We start from the raw sequence: 21,854 nt of genomic DNA, 5'->3' as shown, positions 1-21,854 counted from the left end.
CCATGCAGGTCTTGCGGAATCTTTTGCTTGTTCACCTTGGCATTGGCTCTTTGTTAATTTGCCAAGTCCGGCATCCTCATGTTATGGCCAGGCATGTGAGCCCATAGGTGGACTGATTGAGATCAAATCCAGCGTGTGAGTGGATTGCAAGCTGCACGTCCACTAAATTGCTAGCACTGCTACTGCTCAGGTGCTGCTTCAATGCCGGTGCTCTCCATCGCTCAGCCAGCGCTGCGCGGCGTGCTTCCAGCAACCTGTAACCTCCGCCACCAGTCCATCCACTCGTACCTGAAAAGGCTCCTTCTAGGGGCTGCTTCAGCGACCACTAGAAGCGCCGCGTGCCTGCCAGGAACGCTGTAGCGCAGCCCCTGGAGCCATGGAGCCGTTTCGGCAGCGAGCCATCCATGCGCCCCTGGACGTCTTGGCACCGTTGACGGCTTTTAGGGCGACACTCGCCTCCGCGTAGCTGCCCAGTACCCAATCGGGGTGTGCTGGCCGCGCCAGTACCTGCGCTGTACCCGCCGCCCAGGTCCCGCCTACCACAAACGCCACCACCACCACCCAAAAAAGTCCCGCCGTCCAGCAACTTCAACTCCATCCAATGCTCTGGCCGTCGTCCCGCCAGAAACAGCACGCCGTGCCTGAAGCCGCTTCTCGCACGCTGACTCGAGATTGCCTCAACCTGCTTCCCGGCGCTTCACGATGGGGCCCGACAGGGATCTGCTTTCTTGCCTCGACCTTTCCCAGGCTGCAGGGGGGTGAGGCTTTGCACCTGCTCAAGCGCCCAGCATGAAAGCGTCTCCGACAAAGGGCTCTGTCCTCGTTGGATATGGCTATATAGATGGGTATGCCCTCAGCCCATCTGCAGTCTTTTTGAAGTTTCATCAGTCCTTTGTGTCGTTATTTTTCTTTCTTCTATTCATCTCTTTTTTCTTTTCCTAATCTAACCAGTCTCTCTTTTCGGGTCAAAGTCATTCGTTATCTTTGCATCCCTCAAACTACTGCTCCTCGCAACAACAACTACAACCACTCAACAAGAGTATTTCATATCGATATTTTTATACTTCATCCATATTTTTTTGTCCAGTTTCCAGACGCTTGATCGCGATCTCCTATCGTTTACTACCTTCACCATGAAGACTGTCGCCTTTGCTCTCCTGGCTGCGGCCGGCGTGGAGCAAGTTGCTGCCACTGTAAGACATCTACCGGCCTCTTCGCAGTCTTCTTCTGTTTCCTGTATACGCAGATGACTGACCTTCATCCCTCTCCATCTAGTTCCACCTTGGACCTTCTTGGACCCAGGCCAAGCCTTTCAGCTGCCCCGGAAACACCAACAACCAGTGCAACCCCAGCATGCAGAGCGGCTGGGACTTTAGCCAGTTCCCTACCGGCCAACTCGGACAGTTTGGTGGATTCGGTTTCAGCGGCTGGTCCTGCGAGAACGACTTCAGCAAGCGTGATAGCCTCCTAGGTGCTCGCTCCTTTGGCTCTACCGGCCGCTCCATTGTCGGCTCCTGTACTTCCGAGAAGGAGACCTCTCCTTGCATCACTGCTGACGAGAGCACCGGTCACTTCTCTGTCGACACCTTCTCCATCTCCCCCGAGTTTGACTGCCGCCTCGAGTTCCACTACGGCATGCCAGATGGCTCTACCTGCAAGCACTCTGCTCAGTGCTCGTCCCAGGGAACCACCGTCAAGAACTCCCAGTGCGGTGGTGCCAAGTCCGTGACCATTGTCTACCCCAACAGCGGAAAGTCATCTTGTAGGACCAAGGTGCACCACATCGGCTGGGACTGCGGCAGCAATGCTCCTCCGCCATCCCACTCGCAGCCTGCTTATACTCAGCCTGCCTATACTCCTCCCTCCCAGCACTCCAAGCCCCCTCACTCGCAGCCCGTCTACACTCCCCCCTCTGGAGGAAACGGCCACCACTCGCACTCCAAGCCCGCCTACACTCTGCCTCCCGCTGGCCAGACGACTACCTCTGCTCCCGCTGGTGCCCAGACGACCACTGCTCCTGTCGACACCGCCACGGCTCCCGCTGGAACCACCACCGGCCCTGCTGGCGCCGAGACTACCACTGCTCCTGCTGGCCAGACCGAGACTGCTCCCGCTACAACTCCCTATGACAACACTCCTACTGTTGGAACCACCGACGTTGTTGTGAGCACCTCCATCATCCCCGGCGGAACCACCACTGCTCCTGCTGGCGCCGAGACCACCACTGCTCCTGCTGGCGCCGAGACCACCACTGCTCCTGCTGGCGCCGAGACCACCACTGCTCCTGCTGGCGCCGAGACCACCACTGCTCCCGCCGGTGCTGAGACCACCACTGCTCCCGCCGGTGCTGAGACCACCACTGCTCCCGCCGGTGCTGAGACTACCACTGCTGCTGTCGATACCACCGTTGCTGCTGTCACCACTGGCCCTGCTTCCCAGTCTGTCTACACCACCGTCTTCCAGAGCACCTCTACCGTCTTCACCACCAGCGTCCACACCATCACCAGCTGTGCTCCTGAGGTCACCAACTGCCCGGCCAGAACCGACAAGCCTGTCGTCACCACCGTGACTGTTGCTGTCAGCACCACCATCTGCCCCGTCACCGCTACCATCACTGGTGGCGCTCCTCCTCAGCAGACCTCCGAGGCCGCCGCCGTTACTCAGCCTGCCGCTACTCAGCCTGCCTCTGGCGCTCCCTCTGGCACTGACTCTGGCTCCAGCCCTGCCGACTCTGGTCTTCCTTGCCCTCCTGTCCTGCCCAGCTGCATCAACACCTGGCTGCCTCTTGTCCCCCACTGTAAGAGCAACGCCGATGCTTCTTGCTTCTGCCCCAGCAAGGACCTCGTCACCAAGGTCTTCGACTGCCTCTATGCCAATGGCCAGAACGACGATGACGTCTCCGCCGCCATTACCTTCTTCCAGGGCATCTGCGCTGGCTACGCCGGTTCCAACCCTGCCGTTGCTACTGGTGCTGAGACCATCACCTCCATCATCACCGTGACTGGCACCCCTGTCGCTGCCCCTACCGACTACACGACTATTACCGTCGCCACCACTGTCACCGAGCCTTGCGTCTCTGCTGGCAGCACCATCACCGGCAGCAGCACCACTGTCTACGTTTCGACTGCCATCACTGTCCCCCAGGTCAGCATCACTGCCGCTCCTCCTGCGCCCAGCGGTGTTGCTCCTGTGCAGTCTGCCCCCGCTGTCACTGCTCCCGCCGAGAGTGCTCCTGTCGAGAGCGCCCCTGCTGCCCCTGTCGAGACTGCTCCTGTTGAGACCGCCCCTGGCGCTGCCCCAACTCTGGTTGCTCCTCCTCCTGCTGGTGCTCCTCCTGCTGGTGGTGTTGCTGCTCCCACCGGTACCGGCACCGGCATTCCCATTCCTCCCGTTAACACTGGTATCCCCATTGTCAACGGAGCTGGCCGCCTTGGCGCTGGTATGAGCTTGGGTCTCGCCATCATGGCCGCTGTTGCTGCTTTGTAAAACAGTGTAAAGGTAGAGGATCTCTCTATTTCCTTAAATAAAAAACCTTTTTTTTTTCTTTTGGAATTGTTTGGGGCTTTTGCTTTTGTTTTCCAAGTGCCTCTGGGAGGGCGCATGCACTATGTATTAATCTTCACTTGAAGTGGTAGAATGGGGGAATGTGTATGTGTATACGGAACTGGACTTTTCGATTATAGCGGTTTAAAAAAAGACCCTCATACGGTAGGGCAATATCATTCTTACGATCCTTACGAACACAATACGGGCAGGACAGCCAGGGGTACTTGGGTCGCGCGCAATGCAATGGAAAAAAGGCAATGCATGGAGAAACATTTGGTACACCTTGGCTGGACTGGCTGTTTGTGGCAACTTAATATTAATATCGATATGAGATTCATGTGCCGTTTGGCTGTTGCCAAGGCCATGAACATTTTGAAAACACTAAACTGTGTCCTTGTGTCTCTTGTGTGATTAAACTCTCTCTAGTGTGTGCAATCGAGTGTATTATAGTGAGCTAGAACCTGCTTCACATAGTAACAAGAATTTGAAAGCATTAGAAACAATAGCAACAGTATCCCTTTGTAAGTATTCCTTCTGTGTATCTTGTCAATGGGTATCCAAAATCCTGTTAATGACGAGTACATGCCATCTATCTGGTATTCTACCTCTCAAAATCAAGTGCGTAGAAGTCCAAAACAATCATCAATCAATCAATCAACCAACACCGCTAATGCCACCAACATAGGCCAACACGTAGCGCAGAATGGGCAGCTGCAGTTCTCAAAATCATAATTTTTTTTTTTTTTTTTTTTTTTTTGCCAGCCAAAATTTCCATCAAAGTTTCGCCCCATTGGCCTGCCTTGCCTTCTTCTCCTTGTCTCGCAACAGACGTCGTAGAATTTTACCGCTGGGGCTCTTGGGAATGGCATCGATGAACTCGATGCCGCCAACGAGCCACTTGTGTTTGGCCTTGTGCTCCTTTACATGCTGTTGGATGGCAGCATCGATGGCCTTGTCGGACTTGCCAGTGCATTCGGCGTCGGATTTGACGACGTAGGCCTTGGGCACCTCGCCGGCATAAGTGTCCGGAACGGGGATGATGGCACAGTCGGAGACGTAGGGGTGGGTAAGGAGGTGGGCTTCCAATTCTGCTGGAGCAACTTGATGACCCTGGAATCATGTTAGTTAAGCCTGGAGGGGAGGATTTGAGCATATAATACGCCTTGTTAGGCGTACCTTGACGTACCTTTGTCTTGATTAGCTCCTTGATGCGGTCGACGACAATGATGTGCTCGTGGCCCTGTGCCGACTTTCGCACAATAACCTCGTCGCCTGTTCGCAGCCAGCGGCCATCTTCGTGGTGGACAAATGTCTCGGCATTGGCTTTTTCGTTGTTCAGGTATCCCAGAACGACGGCTGGAGATTGAATCAACAGCTCTCCTGGCGTATCGTACTTGGTAACCTCCTTTCCCTCAAGATCAATGAGTTTGGCCCGCTTTCCAGGTAACAGGGAGCCAGATGAACCCGAAAGCACGTCCAGTTCGTTTGTCGTGCAGACGGTGGGTGAGCATTCTGTCATGCCATAGCCTTGACCAACACGCCATTTCGGGAACATCTTCAGCAGTGAGTCGACAATTTCGGGGCCCAACGGGGCCGCGCCGCAGTAGACGAAGCGCACGCTGCTGAGATCGTATTTGGCGACCTTGTCGGGGTTGCCGATGATGTGGATGAGCATCGGCGGGACGACGAATATTTGCTGAATGCTGAAGCGCTGAGTGGCACCCAGTAGATCGTCAAAGTTGTACTTTGGCAGCACAATGCCTTGGTCGCCGCGATACTGTCCGACGGTGCAGACTAGAACAAGTGCGTATATGTGAGAAAACGGTAATACCGCAAGGTAATTCTGCGTTTCAATGTTGATCTGGTTGCGAGGAACGTTCTCAAAGACGACAACCTGGAGGACATTGGCGATTACGTTGGCATGGGAGACCATGACGGCTTTCTTGACGAGGGGACTTTTATTAGCCTCAAACACAGAAAGCAATTTCAAGATGGATTCCTTCTCAGCCTGAAATCCAACAATGTCTCTTGTAGGACTTTGATAACAAAACACCAATCATCTTACTTACCGGCATGCCAGAAGTGCCACTAGAATAGCACAGATAGGCAGCTTGCCTGGCTCCCTGCCCCTTGACCCATTGGAGAGGCTTCAGCGGCGGCAGTTTCTTGCCCTCAGCGACCAAGTCGTCGATGGTCACATATGACGCGGGATTGTCGGCACCCGAAATAGGCACTATGAAGATGCGATCTCGGGGTATACCCACGGCGTCGGCAGCTTGGAGTGCATTGTCAAGCAGAGGAGCACAGGTGAAGACGGCCTTGGATCCCGAGGTACGGAGCTGATGCTCGAGCTCTTGCGTCGAGTATGCGGCGCTGGCTGGCGTGACGATGCCGGAGAGACGATGGATGGCGTGCGTAAGGGGAAGATAGTCGATCTGGGGGAATTGTCTCGTTAGACACGTAGCTTGAAGACTAACAGCTTCGGCTTTGGTTCGGGGATGCGATGCGGGTGGCATGAGACAGGAGACAGGAGACAGGAGACAGGAGACAGGAGACAGGAGACAGGAGATATGAGATGGGTTGTGAGTGCTGAGGATTGCGGGCTCTTTTCTCTCTCTCCTTTTTTTGTTAACATACCGCGTTACCTGAGTATACCGCGACAACTCTCTCCCACTCGGTATCTTCGTGAGGGTTGAAGCCCAATCGCTTGCCAATTGCGCGCGCCAGCAGGTCTGTCCGCTCAGCTACTTCAGCGGCGGTGTAGGTTTTGCCCGTGAGGCCGCATGTGTACGGGTTCTTGGACTTGGCCAGCGGGCGTCTGCCGTACTTTTCATCACGTAGGAATTCTTCAATGGTGATGGAGTCCGGACATTCTGCCCTCGCCGAGTTAGCTTGTCTCTGAAGGTCGAGGTCTGTAGAAGCGCAGTTTCTGCATTGGTGCGTGTGGAGGCTAAAGAGACAAACCTGGCAATTGAGGAATGTATGAGGGCGGCGTGAAGACCATGGTGTTTTCTTTCTCGTCTTATTTTGTCTTTCTTTTCTTTCTTATCTAGAGCTGTTCCTGTAGAGGCCTCAATTGAGGAGGAGGGGTATAAACCAAAATTAGCCGGTGAGATTGGAGGGGAAGAAGGCGCATGAACAAAAAAAAAAAAGAAGGAAAGGAGGAAGAAAGACAGAAAGGCCGAAAGACATGAACGAGGTGAGTATATAGGAGAAATGGGGAAGTGGAAATGGGTCGGCTCGCTCATGAATGGATCAGGATAAAAAGATAAAAAAAGCGACATCGCCAACGCGCTTGGGTAAGCCGTAAGCTGTTGTTTTAACCTCGCAGATCCGAGGTCTGTCATATCTACGGCACCTCCACTCGGGAGTCGAATTCGGCTATTGCGGTTCCTGCGCCGCTCCCAAATGCTGTAATTTGCGCTGTAATTGTAGCGCTCCCTCCACTGAATCTGCGGGCAGTTGGGCAAGGATCAGCTACTATCCGGGCTTCTTCCTCTCTCTCTCTCCCCCCCCCCCCCCTCTCTCTCCAACTCAGGCGATACGAAAGAAAAAGATCTCAGACTATTACAACAATTGAAGGACTTCAACTCGGAATTGCCTCTTTTACATGTACCATTTTGAATTTCTTCTTCTTCTGCTGCTTCTTGTCAAAAACCACCTCTCCGCAGTTGATCAGGAACAAGAAAACCCAAGCGCCTCTTCCAGGCAGCACGATTCAGTTTTCGGAGCTTCTCCGCAACGTTAGAGCCCCACTGCTCCAACATTTATGCCCTACGGTGCGGAGTAGCGTTCAGCAACTGGACTTTGGACCAACGGCATTCTCCAGGTTACCCCAGACTACTCCGCGGAGTGCCGACGGAGCCTTTCCACCACGAAGTTTACCGACCTCTCAAACTTGCCTTCTCGCCTCTCCGTAGTCCGAGTCTCCGAGACGAAGCAGTTCCACTCGGACGTTCGGATTCTTGACGACAATCACTTTGACAGGCGCTCACAACTAGGCGATTTAGCCGAGGACAGAAGGCGACCCTACTCGGAATGTTGAGCGTTTCGCAACCTTTCCTACAGATACGACTGTTGCTCAAGCTTATACTTGGTGCCGACAAGCATAAATATATCTCCACTGACGCTGAGCTGCTCCAGTATGGCAAAGTTATTTTCGGTCTGCCTGACAGCTATTTCTGCGGGACTGTTCCCCTCGAGCCTGGGCTTAATCTCTGTGGCCCCGCTTCACTCAAGAGTTTCCAGAGCGACAGTGGCACATCATGTCTTATATTACACAATGGCATTGAGGAGGATGCTGGTGGTTGGGCCAATCCAATGCCTTCTAGCAATTCATATGGCTAGGCAGCTGCGGAAAGGCGCAAGCGGTAGTGCTGTTGTTACCAATACTGCTCCTTCTACCAATACTGCTCCTTCGCAGTGTACACAGTAGAATTCGTCTGGTTTGCACATGGAGCATGGTATACACAATGTATGCAAGTCATCTATCCCAATACTAACAAAAACCAACGGCCGCACAGCCCATCCGTATATACAGCTAAATGCGAAGCAGAGGGTATATAAACAAGCAGCAAGAGAGGGGAAGAGGGAAAAGACCAAGACTCCACGGAAGGCTTCCTATGCAATGTTGATAACCAAAGCTAAAGTTGCGAGCACGACAAAAACCCATGTCAAAGCTTGAGGCCGCACACCACCGTCTTCATCGCCTCCACCACTGCCGGAGCCACCCCCCGTACCGGTGGCACTGGGTGAGGGTGAGGCCGTGGCCTCGGCCTGCCCAATGGTCTGGGTTGTGACGACGCCGGTTTTGCATCCGATGTCGAAGACTGGACATGAGGTCACAGTGAATACAGTCGTGGTTGTTCCGGTTGGGCCATTATTGGAGGTCGCTCTTGTGGCCTGGAGTAGCAAAATATCATCGTTAGCCAGATGCTCTCAGGCTGAGACTGAGGGGGAAATGGCTTTTACTCACCGTAGGACCGCCTGTGCCTGTAGCAGTGGCGGCGTTGGCATTACAGTTGCCCTGGACGTTGGGCACAGCATCAGTCCCGTTACTAACAGCGACAATGTCGCTGCTGCCACAGTCAGCCGCTTGGGCAATGTGGACTTGTTGGTTGTCCCAGTCAAAAACAAAGTATCCCGCCCTCAGCACGGTGTCTCCCAGAATCTGCTGGTCAGTAGTAAGGACAAGGCCGACATAGCACAGGGAGTTGTCATCGTCACCCGAGCCATCGCCTGAGCTGTCGCCCGAGCTGTCACCCGCGGAGAGGATGAAATCGCTAAAGGCCACGCGAACCGTCTTGCTGCCAAATCCGAAGTCAACGCTGCCGGCTGCATTGCGAGTCGAGCACGGCACATAAAAGTAACCCTCTCCATCATCTTGAGCGCCCAGTGCTTCGAGGATGGGTAAAGCTGCTGCCGAGTGCATGCGGGTGAGCGACGTTCCCGAGTCTAACATCACGTTCGTGTCGGCCGACCCTAGCTTGAAGCTCTGTGGCTGATCAAGGGTAAGGCCCAGCGTGGTGAGATTGACGGCTAGGCGAGTCTCGCCTTGAATGCCAGGCACAATGGGTCGTGCCTCCAGAGAGCCAATAAACTTGCTGCGATCCAGGCCGCCGTAAATGATGGCTCCCGTCTGAGAGCTCGCGTGTCGCAGATCGAGGGAAAAGACGCGGCTTGAGATGACGCCCTGGTCAGCCATCGTGTTGAGCAACAGACTATACGGCTCGTCTCCAGGGAATCCTCGTCGAACGTCTGGGGCCAGGCCCATGATGCCCTGCGACTGACCCTCACTGGACGTGACAACGCCAAAGGTTTGATTTTTAACCTGGGTTCTACCAAAGCTCAAGACGTCGGCATAATACGTGATGTCGACAGAGGTCTGGGTGGAAGAGTCAGATGGATCGCCGTAGTTGATTTCCTCGCGCCCAAACGGACCCACGGGCGGTGTTCTCGATCTTCTAGGGTTGTATTGACCCAGAGTCCGACACTGCTGCTCTTGCTGCTGGGACGGTGCGCTTGAGCAGTCTGGGTTGACCCAGAGCTCGCTGGATCCTGTATCGACGAGGACGGTTACGTTCTGAGGAGGAGTTCCCAGGCCGACTGATGTTTAAAAATTGCAGGTTAGTATATCGGACATTCACAATCCGTATTCTAACTTGGGGAGATGGAGCGAAGATGGCAAGCATAAGTAAGAAGAAAAGCGGTATTCAGGACGGAGTCGACGCCGCTCAAGTAAGCAAAAACTACCCGCCCGAGCTGCAGTGATAACAGCTTCTCGGCTGTGTCCAAGACGATTGTTTCCTTCTCTCTTTGCCGCAGCAGAACTCACTTTCTATGGCATAAAAAAAATCCATGTTCTCTAGCACCGCATCAATAGCGCTTCTTTTGCCGACCTTGTGTGGCCTCTGGATTGTTCCCACGGGAATCGATAAGTAGCCATCTCCAGACTCTGCCCGTGGGAAGATTGCATCGGCTGCTTCGGCATACTGGGCCGCGACCAGCAGCGCAAGAGTTGTGCGCATCGTCGTCGACCTCATGATACAACGCGCGCTTTGCTGTCGTCTCCCGTCTCCTCTCTGTCTCTCTCTCTCTCTCTCTCCTTGGAATATATCGGCCTCGACAGACAGTGGGAAAAGAAGAAAAATATGCGAGGAGAAGAGCAACGGTAGAGGCTAAGGTCCCGGCAAAGAAGGCAAGTCGGTTATAAACAGTGATTGATAGAGATCTGGGGGCGATCTCACTACTAGCGGGGGAGAGGCGACCGGGGTGGACGACGAGGACAAGGACGAGGATGAGAGAGGCTCGGACAGCTTCTTGTATAAGTTTTTCGCCTCATCCACGTCTGCCTTCTCCTAGCCATTATCGGCGAAAGCCATCTTGTCATGGTTTGCTCCATACCAAGGAAAAAATTACAGAATACAGAAAAGCTCCCGGAGGAGCTGATGGCCAAGCTGAGATGGAGCCACGCGGCGCAGCTTGCGGCTTCAGCGCTAGACTCGGATGACCACTAGTTCTGCTCATTATTGCTCCGGTGCGCTTGGCTGCCTCATGGATCAGCCAATTGCCAGTGCCAGACGGATCAAGCGGCGGTGGCCACTCTCCTTTTCTGCCGGTACAAGCACCACCATTGTGAAAGCCAAGGGAGGGATTTCACCTTATGTCCGAGTTCTCCAGCAATACTTGCCAGCAGCAGAGCATCAGAGCTTTGAGCTGGTAGTATCACTATATTATGGGGCTCACAAACTACTACCTAGTAAGTAAGCATCAGCTGTCTTGGTTTGGCGGGGTTTTCGGATCTCTGAGATGGGGCGGCGTTGTCCACTCTGCTTGCTTCTGGGAAGCCTCCCGCGTCATCTTGACATGCTGCCAGCACCTTTTCAACCAAACCAAAAAGCTCGGCGGCGGTGGTTGAACTTCAGCCTTTCCTCTTGGAGTTACGCAGGTGATTGGTGCGAGATTTGAGCAGCCATGCTAAGACGGCTATTTTTCTTTATGCATGGAGTCGGCGTAAACTATCAATGGCAATGGCAAACACAGCTACCCGCAAGGGCTATCAAAGCTGTCATAGCTGTGGCCGATCTGCAAAGGCTTCCCGCAATATTGGTTCCACAAGACGTGCTCCACTTGAACGCTTGTTTACCAGCCGAGGGTCAATTGATATCCGAAGACGGACGCCAATTGTCAATCTTGAGACCATTCGGCTGCTGCCGTTCAGCCGGGCGAATATTCCATTTACTACTAATAATAACAATGCTAGTATTGCCATTGCTGTTCCTCGCCCTATAAATAGATAAATGAGCGCCCGCCAGTCAGAACAAGCTGCTCTGTATATGTCACGTTTGATTGAATCGCGTTCACAATGCCGACGACATGGTCGGCTTACTCTTGCGCCGCACGGGTCTAGGGAATGCTGAGCGGCAGGCTGTTTGTTTGCGAATATGCGAATACCCTTTTCCAAGCAGATACTGAAACAACAGGACAGTTCGTATTAACCAAGAAGCGACCACGACGCGCAAGCCGAGCCGACAATTGACGAACCATAATCATAATCATACTGACACATGACACGACTACAGGAGGGATTTGTTCTTCCTTTTGAGTTGACATTATGATTCTTATCTTTGGCATGTTAGCATTGTTCCTCATCGGTGAGCAGTGAATCCCTAGTTCATCCACTCGGGATGTGTTCCCGCTTACGAAATGCAGTCTATATGAGCAAAGCTGCCGAGCGAAACGCAAACGAGTTTGCTGCTGATGACTTTTGATTTAGATAGAATAGGCACGCCATTGAGATCTGACGGCCTCATGCCAAGCTCTGTCCGGTGTTTCATTGACGATCTATCGTCTTCAGTCTTACAGCTTTTCGTTCTAGGCGAATGAACCCGCCCTTGGAGGCGTGTTGAAACCCTTTGACGGCTGAAAACAAAAACACCAAATACCCTATGTGGCTGCAATCTCAGGAGTAGCTACTGCGACACTCCTTGATGGGGATATTATGACCTCTTTCTCGAGTAGTAAATAATTCCCTTACACACTCTTGTAAACTCATGCTGCTCGTCAGAACTCCAACAGGAGATGATGCGTTGGCAAGACAATCGGGAGACTACACCTCTGACGCAAATGCCAAGCAAGTTTTCCTCCTAGAATTACGCTGAGAAGACACGTTTTCTTCAATATTTGCACTCCACTGAAGCCACTCGGGACAGGCTGCATGGCAATAGACGGATTTTCTGAGAGACTCGATCCAAACGCCATGGTTCGGAATGACCGGCAGCTACCTCGGTCAGTACCTTGTTCCTTTTTCAGCTACCCACCTTAGGTAGGTAATATTACTCAAAAAGTAGGTACCAACTAGTACCTTAGCTAGATACTGTGGGACTGCCTAGATGGGATCTTGATTTAATAGATCTAGGCGGGATCTCGGTAGGAATAAGAGGATCCAATGAGGGCTTGCGATTCCACTAGTAATGACATTGATGATATTAGGCTGCATAAACTCCCCCGTTTTGCTTATTCCAACTATGGAGAATCTTCGATAACCTTTTACAACTGGCCTTGCGGCAGAAAAAGAGACTGTCTTCTTGAAGTCGATACACAGAGGCTACTCGGTCTGTTTTACGCTTTTTGGAGCTTGCCAGTTACTGCATCGAGTTGTTGCCGGCCTCGAAAATCAATTCGGAACGCAGTCGTCCCTTCTCGCACAAGCCGGAAGATCCATTCCGGACCACCCCTCTAAAATTGGAAGAAACAAGATTGATTAGCCTCTCTGTCGTCGTTATCAAGCCCTGCCTAGACTTAGCAGCGGGACTCTCTGAAGTTACTGACCAGTGTTATCGCAAGCCTGTTGAAAAGGCTGGGCATGTAGATGGTGGATCCATAGCCGCTGTACGCGGCATTTGCCAATGACTCGCCGACGCTGTCAACATCGAGCAGTGGCAACAAAAAGTTTGGAACGTTCATCTCTCCGCCGATGAGCGGCGTTTTGACAAAGCAGAAGATTCCCATTGTAAGGCGCACACGTGGAGCGTTGTAGACGGTTTTGAGTTCCAGTTGCAGAGACTAATACGCTCATGGCGAGGATTGAAGAGGCCCAACGTTAGCTCCCATGTGCTTCTCGTTTGTTTGGGATTGGGATGGTAACAAAGCCCACTCACCTCATGCATGGCCACCAATCCGGCCTTTGTAGCTGAATAGTCCGCCACCATGGCCGGAGGTGTGATGCAGCTCAGACTCCCTGTGTGCAGAATATGGCCATGGTCACGCTTGACCATCTCTGGGATAAACTCCTTGACAAGCAGCATCGGCGCAATCAGATTCGTCCTCACTGTTGCCTCGATGTCGCCGTACGACCCTTCCATGACGCTCGCGCCGCGGACCAGGCCGGCGTTGTTGAATAACACCGTCGGATGGCCGACCTCGTTCCGGATGCGCTCACATGTCACCTTCAAGGCGTTCGTGTCACTCAAGTCGCACTGGTAGTACGACAGACGGACGCCCTCCTGCTCAGGCTTCCAGCCGAGTGGAGCGTAGTCGACGACCACGATTCGGGTGCGAGGATTTCGTGCAAGGAAGTGCTTACAAATGTTTGCGCCAATACCGCCGCTGCCTCCCGTGACAAGAACAATTTCCTCGTCCCAGTTCCATGTCTTGTCTGATACCCAGTTGTTGGCAAACTGCCTATCCAGATATGAGTTGAGAGACAGCACTACGCTTGCTACTGCCAAGAGAGAAGACAGTGTCTGAATCCGAGTCCCACTAGCGTTGGACGACACCCAAGCGTGGATGCTTGAGTTCGATAAGGACAAGGCCAGGGCTGCGGGCACTGTGAGGAGAGGATTGAGTAGCAAACGGCTCAGAGGAGCGGCTATGGAGTCGAGTGTCACTCCCTCCCTTGACGAGAACATAATTCCGTATCTCTTCGTTGTCGTGGTAGTACTGGTAGGTAGCAGCTTCATATGCCAGGGGGAATACGACTGTCTCGGCGCAGCATTGCATCTTCTTTCCTCGCGTTGAATGCCACACCAGTGGTGGAGTATTTATACTACTTTTATGGCTCGTAGCCTTTTGTTGATCGTACGATATGATCAAGCAGGGAGTCTGACACGGACCATGTTATGCCGGGATCAGAGATGAATACCATCTTGAAGTCGGAAGGGGGGTAGCGATGTACGTTGAGCAACTTTGTAAAAGCTTGTACCAAAAGCGTTGGATCTGCGACTTGTCAGAAGGAAACCCCTGCTCGAGATGCAATCCACAGTGCAGTACAGGTGTGCGCTAGGGGATTTATGCATCAAGGATGCTCATGCTGGCCGCCAGAAAAGGCCGGAGGGCCCGCCCTGCTCGCAACGTTGAACCCTTGATGCGGCAGGGCTGTTGCAACTTGTGTTACCTCTATCAGAGTTGTGTCTTCTGCCCAGAGATGCGAGGGTTCACAGACGGAGAACACTACGTAGGTGAGAGACATGCGGTGTCCAACTGGAATGTGCGGAATTATCTTTCGAGTTGAAAGGTCTTGTTTGTATGCAAGGAAGCCTAAATGGAGAAGTGGAGATGAGAGCTCAGCATTTTCGTAGAACATTGGCTAGTAGAGCAGAGTGTTTGCTTGGAAATGCTGTGAGCACGGTGAGACAAAGAGATTCTGAAGCCGAATACAGAGACTTGCGACAGCGGCGGGAATAAAAGCAAGACATGTGAAGAGTATAAGATGGCCGACTTACGACTCACTGTCCGATTTCGTGTATTAAACTATCCCCTCGAAGTTGACATCACCACCCATACGGCCGGTGTTGAAATTCTTTGGACTTAAAGGCTTGAAATTTTTGAAGAATCCATCGGTCCACACCACCCACTCGTGTTAGATGGTAAGAGGAAACTTAGACGCACAATATCTACCTATCACCTTATTAGGTACTTGATATCGCTCGTAAGCTAATTGGATGCAAGGCGACCTCCGTCAGACCTCGCCTCTTAATTGGCGACAAGATAAAGTTGATAGGCATTGTGCTATTTGTCAGTGAGTCGGTCCATTTCTGAAATAGGGGTGGAGGGGCTGCAAATGCCGATGAATAGAAACTAGATCCGCGATTCATCACCACCACAACTACCGACAATCACTAGTGCTAGTGCTAATACTCTCCCCGCGCTGACAGCCCCCTATTCGTTCGCGCTTGCGCTCGCTCGCTTGCTATTATACGCCTTCCAGAATGAGCTGGATCTTCGATACTATGCAGTATGCGCCGTCTTCAGGACCGCGTTTAGTACCCTTGGGGGCTTTTATGCCCAAACAATTTTTCCATCTACGGAAAAGGCCTATAGGGCATGGATCCGGCAAAAAGAGAGGCTTGTCAAGGACCCTGCCCTCAAGGAGCGGCTCCAGTGCGATGTACAGCCTCTCGACGACGGCCTTTCGAGCATCCTGTGGGTAGGAAATCGCCACAAGGCCCGCAAGATAGTGCTGTATCTCCACGGAGGAGGCTTTCAGATGCCGAGCATAGCCGGTCACTTTGAATGCGTCTGGAACTCATACGTGCTCTCGGGGGTAGAATCAGAGACTGAAGTCGCCGTTGCCTTTTTGCAGTATTCGCTCGCTCCCATATGGAGAGCTCCCGTGCAGCTCCGCCAGGCAGCCGCCGCTCTGTCCGAGATTCTCGATGCAGGCTTCGGCGCCAAGGATATCGTCGTAGGCGGCGATTCTGCCGGTGGAAATTTGACGGTGCAGCTGCTCCATCACCTAATCGAGCCCCATGCTGAGGTTGCCCGCATCGTATTACAGGAGCCTCTGTCAGCTGCCTTTCTGATATCGCCGTGGCTCGGTATGGACACCTCTGCTGCCTCCTTTCGAGAAAATGATCTTTATGACATGATTTCAATGGATATCCTGCGCTCTCTTGCTATCGTTATTCCGCCCGGTGGAGATGGGACGAGCATAGATGAAAAGGGCCCAGACAGCTGGGCGGAGCCTTTGGAATGCAAAGGACCGTGGCTAAACAAGCTGGGCAGCGCTGTCGGGAAAATTTACATCACGGTCGGTGATCGGGAAATCTTGGCTGATCAGGGCAAGCTGATGGCAAAGACAGTGACTGCCATGCAAACAGGAGTGGAGGTGACTCTCGAGAGCAACCCCAAGGCAGCCCATGATTTCTTGGTCGTCGAGGGACTGTTTGGGCATATTGGAGAGGAGACTATCAAGATGAAGCAGTGGTTCAAGTCTGCATTGAAGAAGGCGAACTGATGCTCATGTGTCTTTGGTGTCTTTCAGAATTCCTGTATCTTTCAGAAACCCTATGTCCATGTTTCGACATAGTCCAGGGGGTGCGGCTATTGCCGCTGAGGGCAGTAAAATAGATGATCGATCATTTCGTTCAACTGCCGAGCCGACTACGCGTATTCTTTTTCGAAGTGGGCGTCATGCTCCAATGTATCTGCCCAACAAGTTACTCGTCTGTAGAACGTCTGGACCAAATTACCTTGCGTAGCAAGTCTCCCAAGAGGGCATTTCCCAAGCAGCGATGGCATAGAGCGATGTGCCCAGACTTTGATGAGTAGCAGTTTGCGAGTCTCCGCCGCAGACAATATGGGAGAGAGAAGTTGACAGGACAAGAAACGGTGCCTGAGGGCAAGATAGAATTGTAGACATTGCTATCGATCTCTATCGGAGATTCCAGCACGTGCCCATAGGAGCCTTGATAATGCCATTGAGTGTCAATAGCTGCCGTTGAATGCACCCGCAGAGCACAACCTCAAGAGCATTGGCAGCTTGATGCATTCATTATCAAGGCATCTAATTAGACAGAAAGCAGCGATCATTTACTGCATTAGTGCCCCATTCAACGCTTCTACGTCACCGAGCAGCATCCAAATGGCCCAGCCACTAAAATCTTTTGTACCTTACAGTATAAGCCGCCCGCATGAAGTTATTTGATTGAACCCTCACCGAGCAAATAAAAATAGGAAAAAGTCTTGATATTAGAACCTCTTTATCCCATATCACTCTTGCATATATGGATTTTTGAACAATTCTTTCTATTCTGCCAAGGCAGGATGGCGCTGTCTCTTGCAGGGGGCACTGCTCCGTGCGGGCAAAAACACAGCGAAAAGAGCCCCGTTCCGAATTTGTGCCGATGCGTATGATGCAATGACCTGCACTACCGTTTTTTCGTCTCTCCTTTCAAGCATTCAATCCCATTGAAAATTAACTATCAAACCCGTTGTCTAATCCCGCCCTCGTCTTTAATCTGTTCCAGCTTCCTCAGCCTCAATCCGACTGAACCCGAACTCGACTTCACATCCATGACCATGAAAGTCCCCTCGCGAATATCGCTCTCCGTCCCGCGGGCGCTGCCTCGTCCGCAGCCGCAGCAAATCAGGCCCTTTCACCAGAGCATCCCCAGGACCGCAAACGTCGCTCCCATTGTCGGCACGGGGCCGCCTCCAGAGCCGCCAACGCCGGCTGTGCGAAATGCGACAGAGCGCCTGGAGCGCCGCCGGAAGCACGCCGAGCTGCTGAAGACGGCCAAGGAGATTCGAAGTGCGCAGGAGGGCAAGGCGAACCCGGGAGCCGCGAGAAGATTCTGGAAGGAAGTCAGCGTGCGAGAAGTCGACGGTTAGTAATATCTTGCTTGTTCCCTTATTCTTAAATAATCTTGATCGCTAACTCCTCACTCCTCCCACAACCAGGCGCCCTGCAAGTCCATCTCGACGCTCGCCCCCTGCGACACCCTCACACAAAGGAGATCATCCGAGTCCCGCTCTCCAAGCCAAACCTCGCCTCTGCGCTGGCCCTCGAATGGGACATCCTGACATCCGCCCAGCAAGCCACGAAGCAACACCTCATCCCCCTCACCAGCCTCGTCTGCCGCGCCCTCGACATCATCGACGACGACGCCGCGCCGAGCATCCCTGAGTCTGCAAAGATCCGCTCCGGCATCGCGCAGACGGTCCTGCGCTATCTCGACACCGACTCGCTGCTGTGCTGGGCCCCTCCCGCCGGCCCCCACGATAGGAGAAACGATGCCGGCGAGGACCTGCGGCACGTGCAGAAAAAGGCCGCCCAGGAGACGGTCAGCTTCCTGACGACGCACGTGTGGCCGGGCATCACCATCGAGCCCGTGCTGGACGGCCACTCCATCATGCCCAAGCAGCAGGCCGAGGGCGTTCGCGAGGTGGTGCAGGGCTGGGTCATGGGGCTCGATGCCTGGGAGATTGCCGGCCTGGAGAGGGCCGTGCTTGCGGGCAAGAGCTTTGTTGCCGCCGCGAGGGTCGTCGCCGAGTGGAGCGAGGGCCCCGTTGGCACAGGCCGCGTTGTGCAGGCAGGACACTTTGGAGCCGAGGACGCCTCCGAGGCTACGGGCCTGGAGGTGGCCTGGCAGGCCGAGCAGTGGGGAGAGGTGGAAGACACGCACGATGTGAACCAAGAGGACGTGATTCGGCAGTTGGGCAGCGTAGTGCTCCTCGTTTCGGGCACGGGCAAGCAGCCCTACTAACGAGACAAAGTGGGGAGAGGGGGAGAGAGAGAGAGAGAGAGAGAGAGAGCTGCACATAAAGAAAAAGGGGGGGGGTAAATAAACACATGGGATGGTATGACAATGCATGGTATGACACGGCATGGCACTAAACGAGAATACAACTATACTAGACGACTCGGAAAGATGCAATGGTTGCATCAATCATGCTAAAGATAGAAAATGTACAATAACAGGAGGTAACATAGACTTATAAACATATACCAATTCAAACATAAATACACATGTAGTTGACATTATTCCATATCCGTCCACCGTCAAGTCCCGTGCTTCCTCTTGAGTCCATTCAAGAATATGTTCGCACCGTTGAAAGCAGCAGCTCCAGCAGGAGAAATGTAGCCCGCATGTGGTTGGCTGGGAGTATCCTTGCTAAACGCCGACTGCCCATGGTCAGTGGATAGGCTAGGATTGAAATGCATAACCCGCAAAGGAGGCGCATCAGTTTCCGACGCAGTAGGACCCGGCACTGGTTGGTTGTATGCCATACGAGCAGTCAATGGCAGCTGGTTGAAAAACATGCTTGAGCCAGATGCCGGCGCCGGATCATAGCAAGCCACCATATCTGCAGTCCACAGAGGTCGTTGGGTGAAGGGCATGAAGGAGTTTGGGATGGATATCGAGGCTGGCCCATGATAGATCCTACCTACATCCCATCCTGACGGGCTAAAGGACGTTTTGGAAGACGAAGTCGGCTGAGGAGGATTCCCGTCCGAGTTTGGATCCACGGAAAACTCCATTTCCATCATGCTTGAAGTAAAGGTAAAGTCCAAGTCCGTGCTTGGGGTGAAAGCGAGATCCGTGTCCACGCTGGGGGTCAGTGACGGACGACCGTTGAGAGCGTTGGGGACACTCATCGCCGCCGTCTCTGCAAGAACGTTTCCAATCCTGGTGCGCGGACTTATCTCAAAGTCCAGGTAGTCTTCGTACGGCAATCCGCTGGGGATCTGAGCCATGCAATAGGGCACTCTAGTGATGCCATCAGCCTCCGGGCGCGGAGGATCGATGCCGAAAGTCCACGTCTTGAATTTGCCCTTTTCTATCGCGGATGGAGGCTCCGGCATAGTGAAACATTTGTTGGCCAAGACGCGGCCTTGTGTAATGCCGCCATTGACCTTCCACAGAAACTCAGCAACGTGTCGCTTGAAGCTGCTCTCGAATCTGTCAGAAACAAGCAGCTCTTGGCAGGACTTCCAAGCTTGCTGAAGAAGCGTCTGGTCAAAGGAAGCCCACAGTGATTCGGACGTTTGGGCCATGATGATGACGAGACCCGCGGTGCCAACATCTGTGAATATTTTTTTTTTTTTGGTCAGCCAATATCCTCAAAAACCAAGAGCGAGAAACAAAGTAACATTATCAAAAGAAAGATAAAGAAGGGCATGAAAGAAAGGTAAAAGAGGTTAATAGCTCACGGTATGGATCCCACCACCACAATTCCCGAATCTTTGCCCCGGGCGTGCTTCTTTTGTGCATGTAATTGATTAAATGAACGGCATTCTTGAGGCACTGCAAAGCACAGAATCTGGCTTTTTGCTCTCTTGCAGTGTTCAGCGTGGATATGTCTCCACCAGATGCAAGACATTCTTGTATACATGCTTCCATGAAGATTGGGCCAAAGAGCATAGAACGAATAAGCATGAAGCTGTTTGGAATGGAACCATTAGTACTGCTGTCGTGGAACTTCATTCTCTTGAGGGGAAAAGAAGAGCAGAAAAGAGACAGGTATACCTGGTATTGCAGACTGCAGCTTGCGAAGTTTCTGTTTCCGACCCGGTAGTTTGATTGATAGCGTGAGAATCTGATGCTTGCGAGTCCTCCGTTTGCGGCTCTACAGTTTCCGAATCTATTTTTTGGGTGTCGACAGACTTGGAGGTGTCAACTTCTAACACGGGTATGCCTATAGTAGTCCAATCGAGGGATGCCGGCAGCACCGACTGGAACTTGGCGAGCATCCCGAGCAACTCGGCGAGATCATGTGCGTAGGGGCTGACAGGATCTTTGGAGAGGATATGGCTGCGCATTTTAGGCATATTCTGGAGAATCTTTTCTAGCTCTTCACAGTGGGCGACACAACCGGTGAAGAAGCTGAAAGGGATGCCGCCAGATGGGGGCTGATCAGCGGATACGAGGGCCTCGGTACCAACACCAGAAGCTAACGGAAAGTGAAAGTTTACACCAGATTGAATGAACCTGGAAAAGGTTGGTTGTTAGCAAAGAACTAGAAAAAGAAGGAAGAAGAGAGAGAAAGGAAGTAGGGCTTTTCTTACGAAGTCATCATAACACATCCGTACCATGCCTTCATGCGCACCTCCTTTTCCTCGGGAGACCTCATGACCCCGTCGCCGTCATCATCCAGCCTCATGTGCTGTGCAAGACGATATGCAATCTCAATGGGAATCCCGCGCTCATCTCCTGAGAAACGAGTGCTGTTAAAGGACACGGCGACAATGAGAAAAGTCTGCACGGCAGCCAGGCTGTTTTCCTTTACAAGAGCCGGCGTGAGATGTGCACACGCGCATTCCCAAAACGCCCGCGAAAGGAATGTTTTGTCTCTCTCCTTCATCTTGGCGAACTTGGACGCGTGGGACAACATCGTGAAGAGGGCGCAGCGAAACATGAGCAAATGAGTTCTTGCCTCCTCTCCTGAGCCTCCGAGGCCATACGAGGCAGACGGAGAGAGGCCAGTGGCGGCGCCATAATCGCCATTTAGACCGCGATAGGCGCGCATAAATGTTGAGAAGCAGATGAAGGGAAACAAATAGCAGACCTCTTTATGGTAGACGCGCAGGAGATAGAGACTTAGCTCGTAAGGGGGCATGATGGGTTTGTGCGCTTCTTTGCCCACCGGCTTGGGATCATTGAAGGCTGAACGAAACTGTTTCAACATGTCGACGACTGCAACTTTTTGATCGTGTCTGAGAGATCCAGTGTTCTTATCAACCAAGTGGCAAGCGTAATTTGGCACATTGGAAGTGTGCCCCTCCCCTCTTTCGATAGACGACGGGTGAGAACCGCCTTGGTATCCATTTTTAAGCGAAGATTGTTGCTGGGAGCCAATGTTTATAGGAGGTGGGATGCTACTTTGAATAGTAGGAGGAAGTGGAAGTGAAAGAGGAGGAGGAGGAGGAGGAGGTAGGAGAGGAGGTAGGAGAGGAGGCAGGAGAGGAGGTAGAGAAGCGGACAGAGGCTCAGCGTCTCGAGAAAGAGGAGCATCATTTCTCATGGGAACAGCAGCTGGCGGTTGCGCATTGGTAACTGAAGGAGCTGTCAGCTCCAAAGTATCTC

General features: G+C 52.8%; 7 protein-coding genes across 7 annotated transcripts; 3 read left to right on the top strand and 4 right to left on the bottom strand.

Moving 5' to 3' along the window:
* Window positions 1-1,133: 1,133 nt before the first annotated feature.
* On the top strand, window positions 1,134-3,616 carry TGAM01_v208454 (adhesin protein Mad1; the record flags this gene model as incomplete). Its single annotated transcript, XM_024550333.1, has 4 exons — window positions 1,134-1,193; window positions 1,303-1,896; window positions 2,680-3,144; window positions 3,584-3,616. 4 exons carry the CDS (start codon window positions 1,134-1,136, stop codon window positions 3,614-3,616), a joined length of 1,152 nt encoding a protein of 383 aa, XP_024404941.1.
* Window positions 3,617-4,320: 704 nt separating this feature from the next.
* TGAM01_v208453 (AMP-binding enzyme) lies at window positions 4,321-6,550 on the bottom strand (the record flags this gene model as incomplete). Its single annotated transcript, XM_018811030.1, has 5 exons — window positions 4,321-4,656; window positions 4,733-5,554; window positions 5,616-5,981; window positions 6,184-6,458; window positions 6,511-6,550. The coding sequence occupies 5 exons, from the start codon at window positions 6,548-6,550 to the stop codon at window positions 4,321-4,323; spliced, it is 1,839 nt and encodes a 612-aa protein (XP_018655754.1).
* A 1,616-nt stretch (window positions 6,551-8,166) lies between these two features.
* TGAM01_v208452 (hypothetical protein) lies at window positions 8,167-10,088 on the bottom strand (the record flags this gene model as incomplete). The annotated part of the gene is made up of 3 exons (XM_018811031.2): window positions 8,167-8,448; window positions 8,522-9,651; window positions 9,881-10,088. 3 exons carry the CDS (start codon window positions 10,086-10,088, stop codon window positions 8,167-8,169), a joined length of 1,620 nt encoding a protein of 539 aa, XP_018655755.2.
* A 2,758-nt stretch (window positions 10,089-12,846) lies between these two features.
* On the bottom strand, window positions 12,847-13,955 carry TGAM01_v208451 (short-chain dehydrogenase; the record flags this gene model as incomplete). The annotated part of the gene is made up of 2 exons (XM_018811032.2): window positions 12,847-13,110; window positions 13,206-13,955. The coding sequence occupies 2 exons, from the start codon at window positions 13,953-13,955 to the stop codon at window positions 12,847-12,849; spliced, it is 1,014 nt and encodes a 337-aa protein (XP_018655756.2).
* A 1,299-nt stretch (window positions 13,956-15,254) lies between these two features.
* Window positions 15,255-16,282, top strand: TGAM01_v208450 (hypothetical protein; the record flags this gene model as incomplete). The annotated part of the gene is made up of 2 exons (XM_018811033.1): window positions 15,255-15,280; window positions 15,367-16,282. The coding sequence occupies 2 exons, from the start codon at window positions 15,255-15,257 to the stop codon at window positions 16,280-16,282; spliced, it is 942 nt and encodes a 313-aa protein (XP_018655757.1).
* A 1,058-nt stretch (window positions 16,283-17,340) lies between these two features.
* On the top strand, window positions 17,341-18,533 carry TGAM01_v208449 (hypothetical protein; the record flags this gene model as incomplete). Its single annotated transcript, XM_018811034.2, has 2 exons — window positions 17,341-17,653; window positions 17,728-18,533. 2 exons carry the CDS (start codon window positions 17,341-17,343, stop codon window positions 18,531-18,533), a joined length of 1,119 nt encoding a protein of 372 aa, XP_018655758.2.
* A 296-nt stretch (window positions 18,534-18,829) lies between these two features.
* On the bottom strand, window positions 18,830-19,825 carry TGAM01_v208448 (hypothetical protein; the record flags this gene model as incomplete). Its single annotated transcript, XM_018810219.1, has 1 exon — window positions 18,830-19,825. One exon carries the CDS (start codon window positions 19,823-19,825, stop codon window positions 18,830-18,832), a length of 996 nt encoding a protein of 331 aa, XP_018656596.1.
* Between the last annotated feature and the right edge of the window lie 2,029 nt (window positions 19,826-21,854).

Source organism: Trichoderma gamsii, assembly GCF_001481775.2.
Source record: "Trichoderma gamsii strain T6085 chromosome Unknown Scaffold_35.2, whole genome shotgun sequence".
Taxonomy (NCBI): Eukaryota; Fungi; Ascomycota; class Sordariomycetes; order Hypocreales; family Hypocreaceae; genus Trichoderma; species Trichoderma gamsii.
Note: the sequence above shows the minus strand (reverse complement) of the source record. Positions and strands in the feature narration are given on the sequence as shown.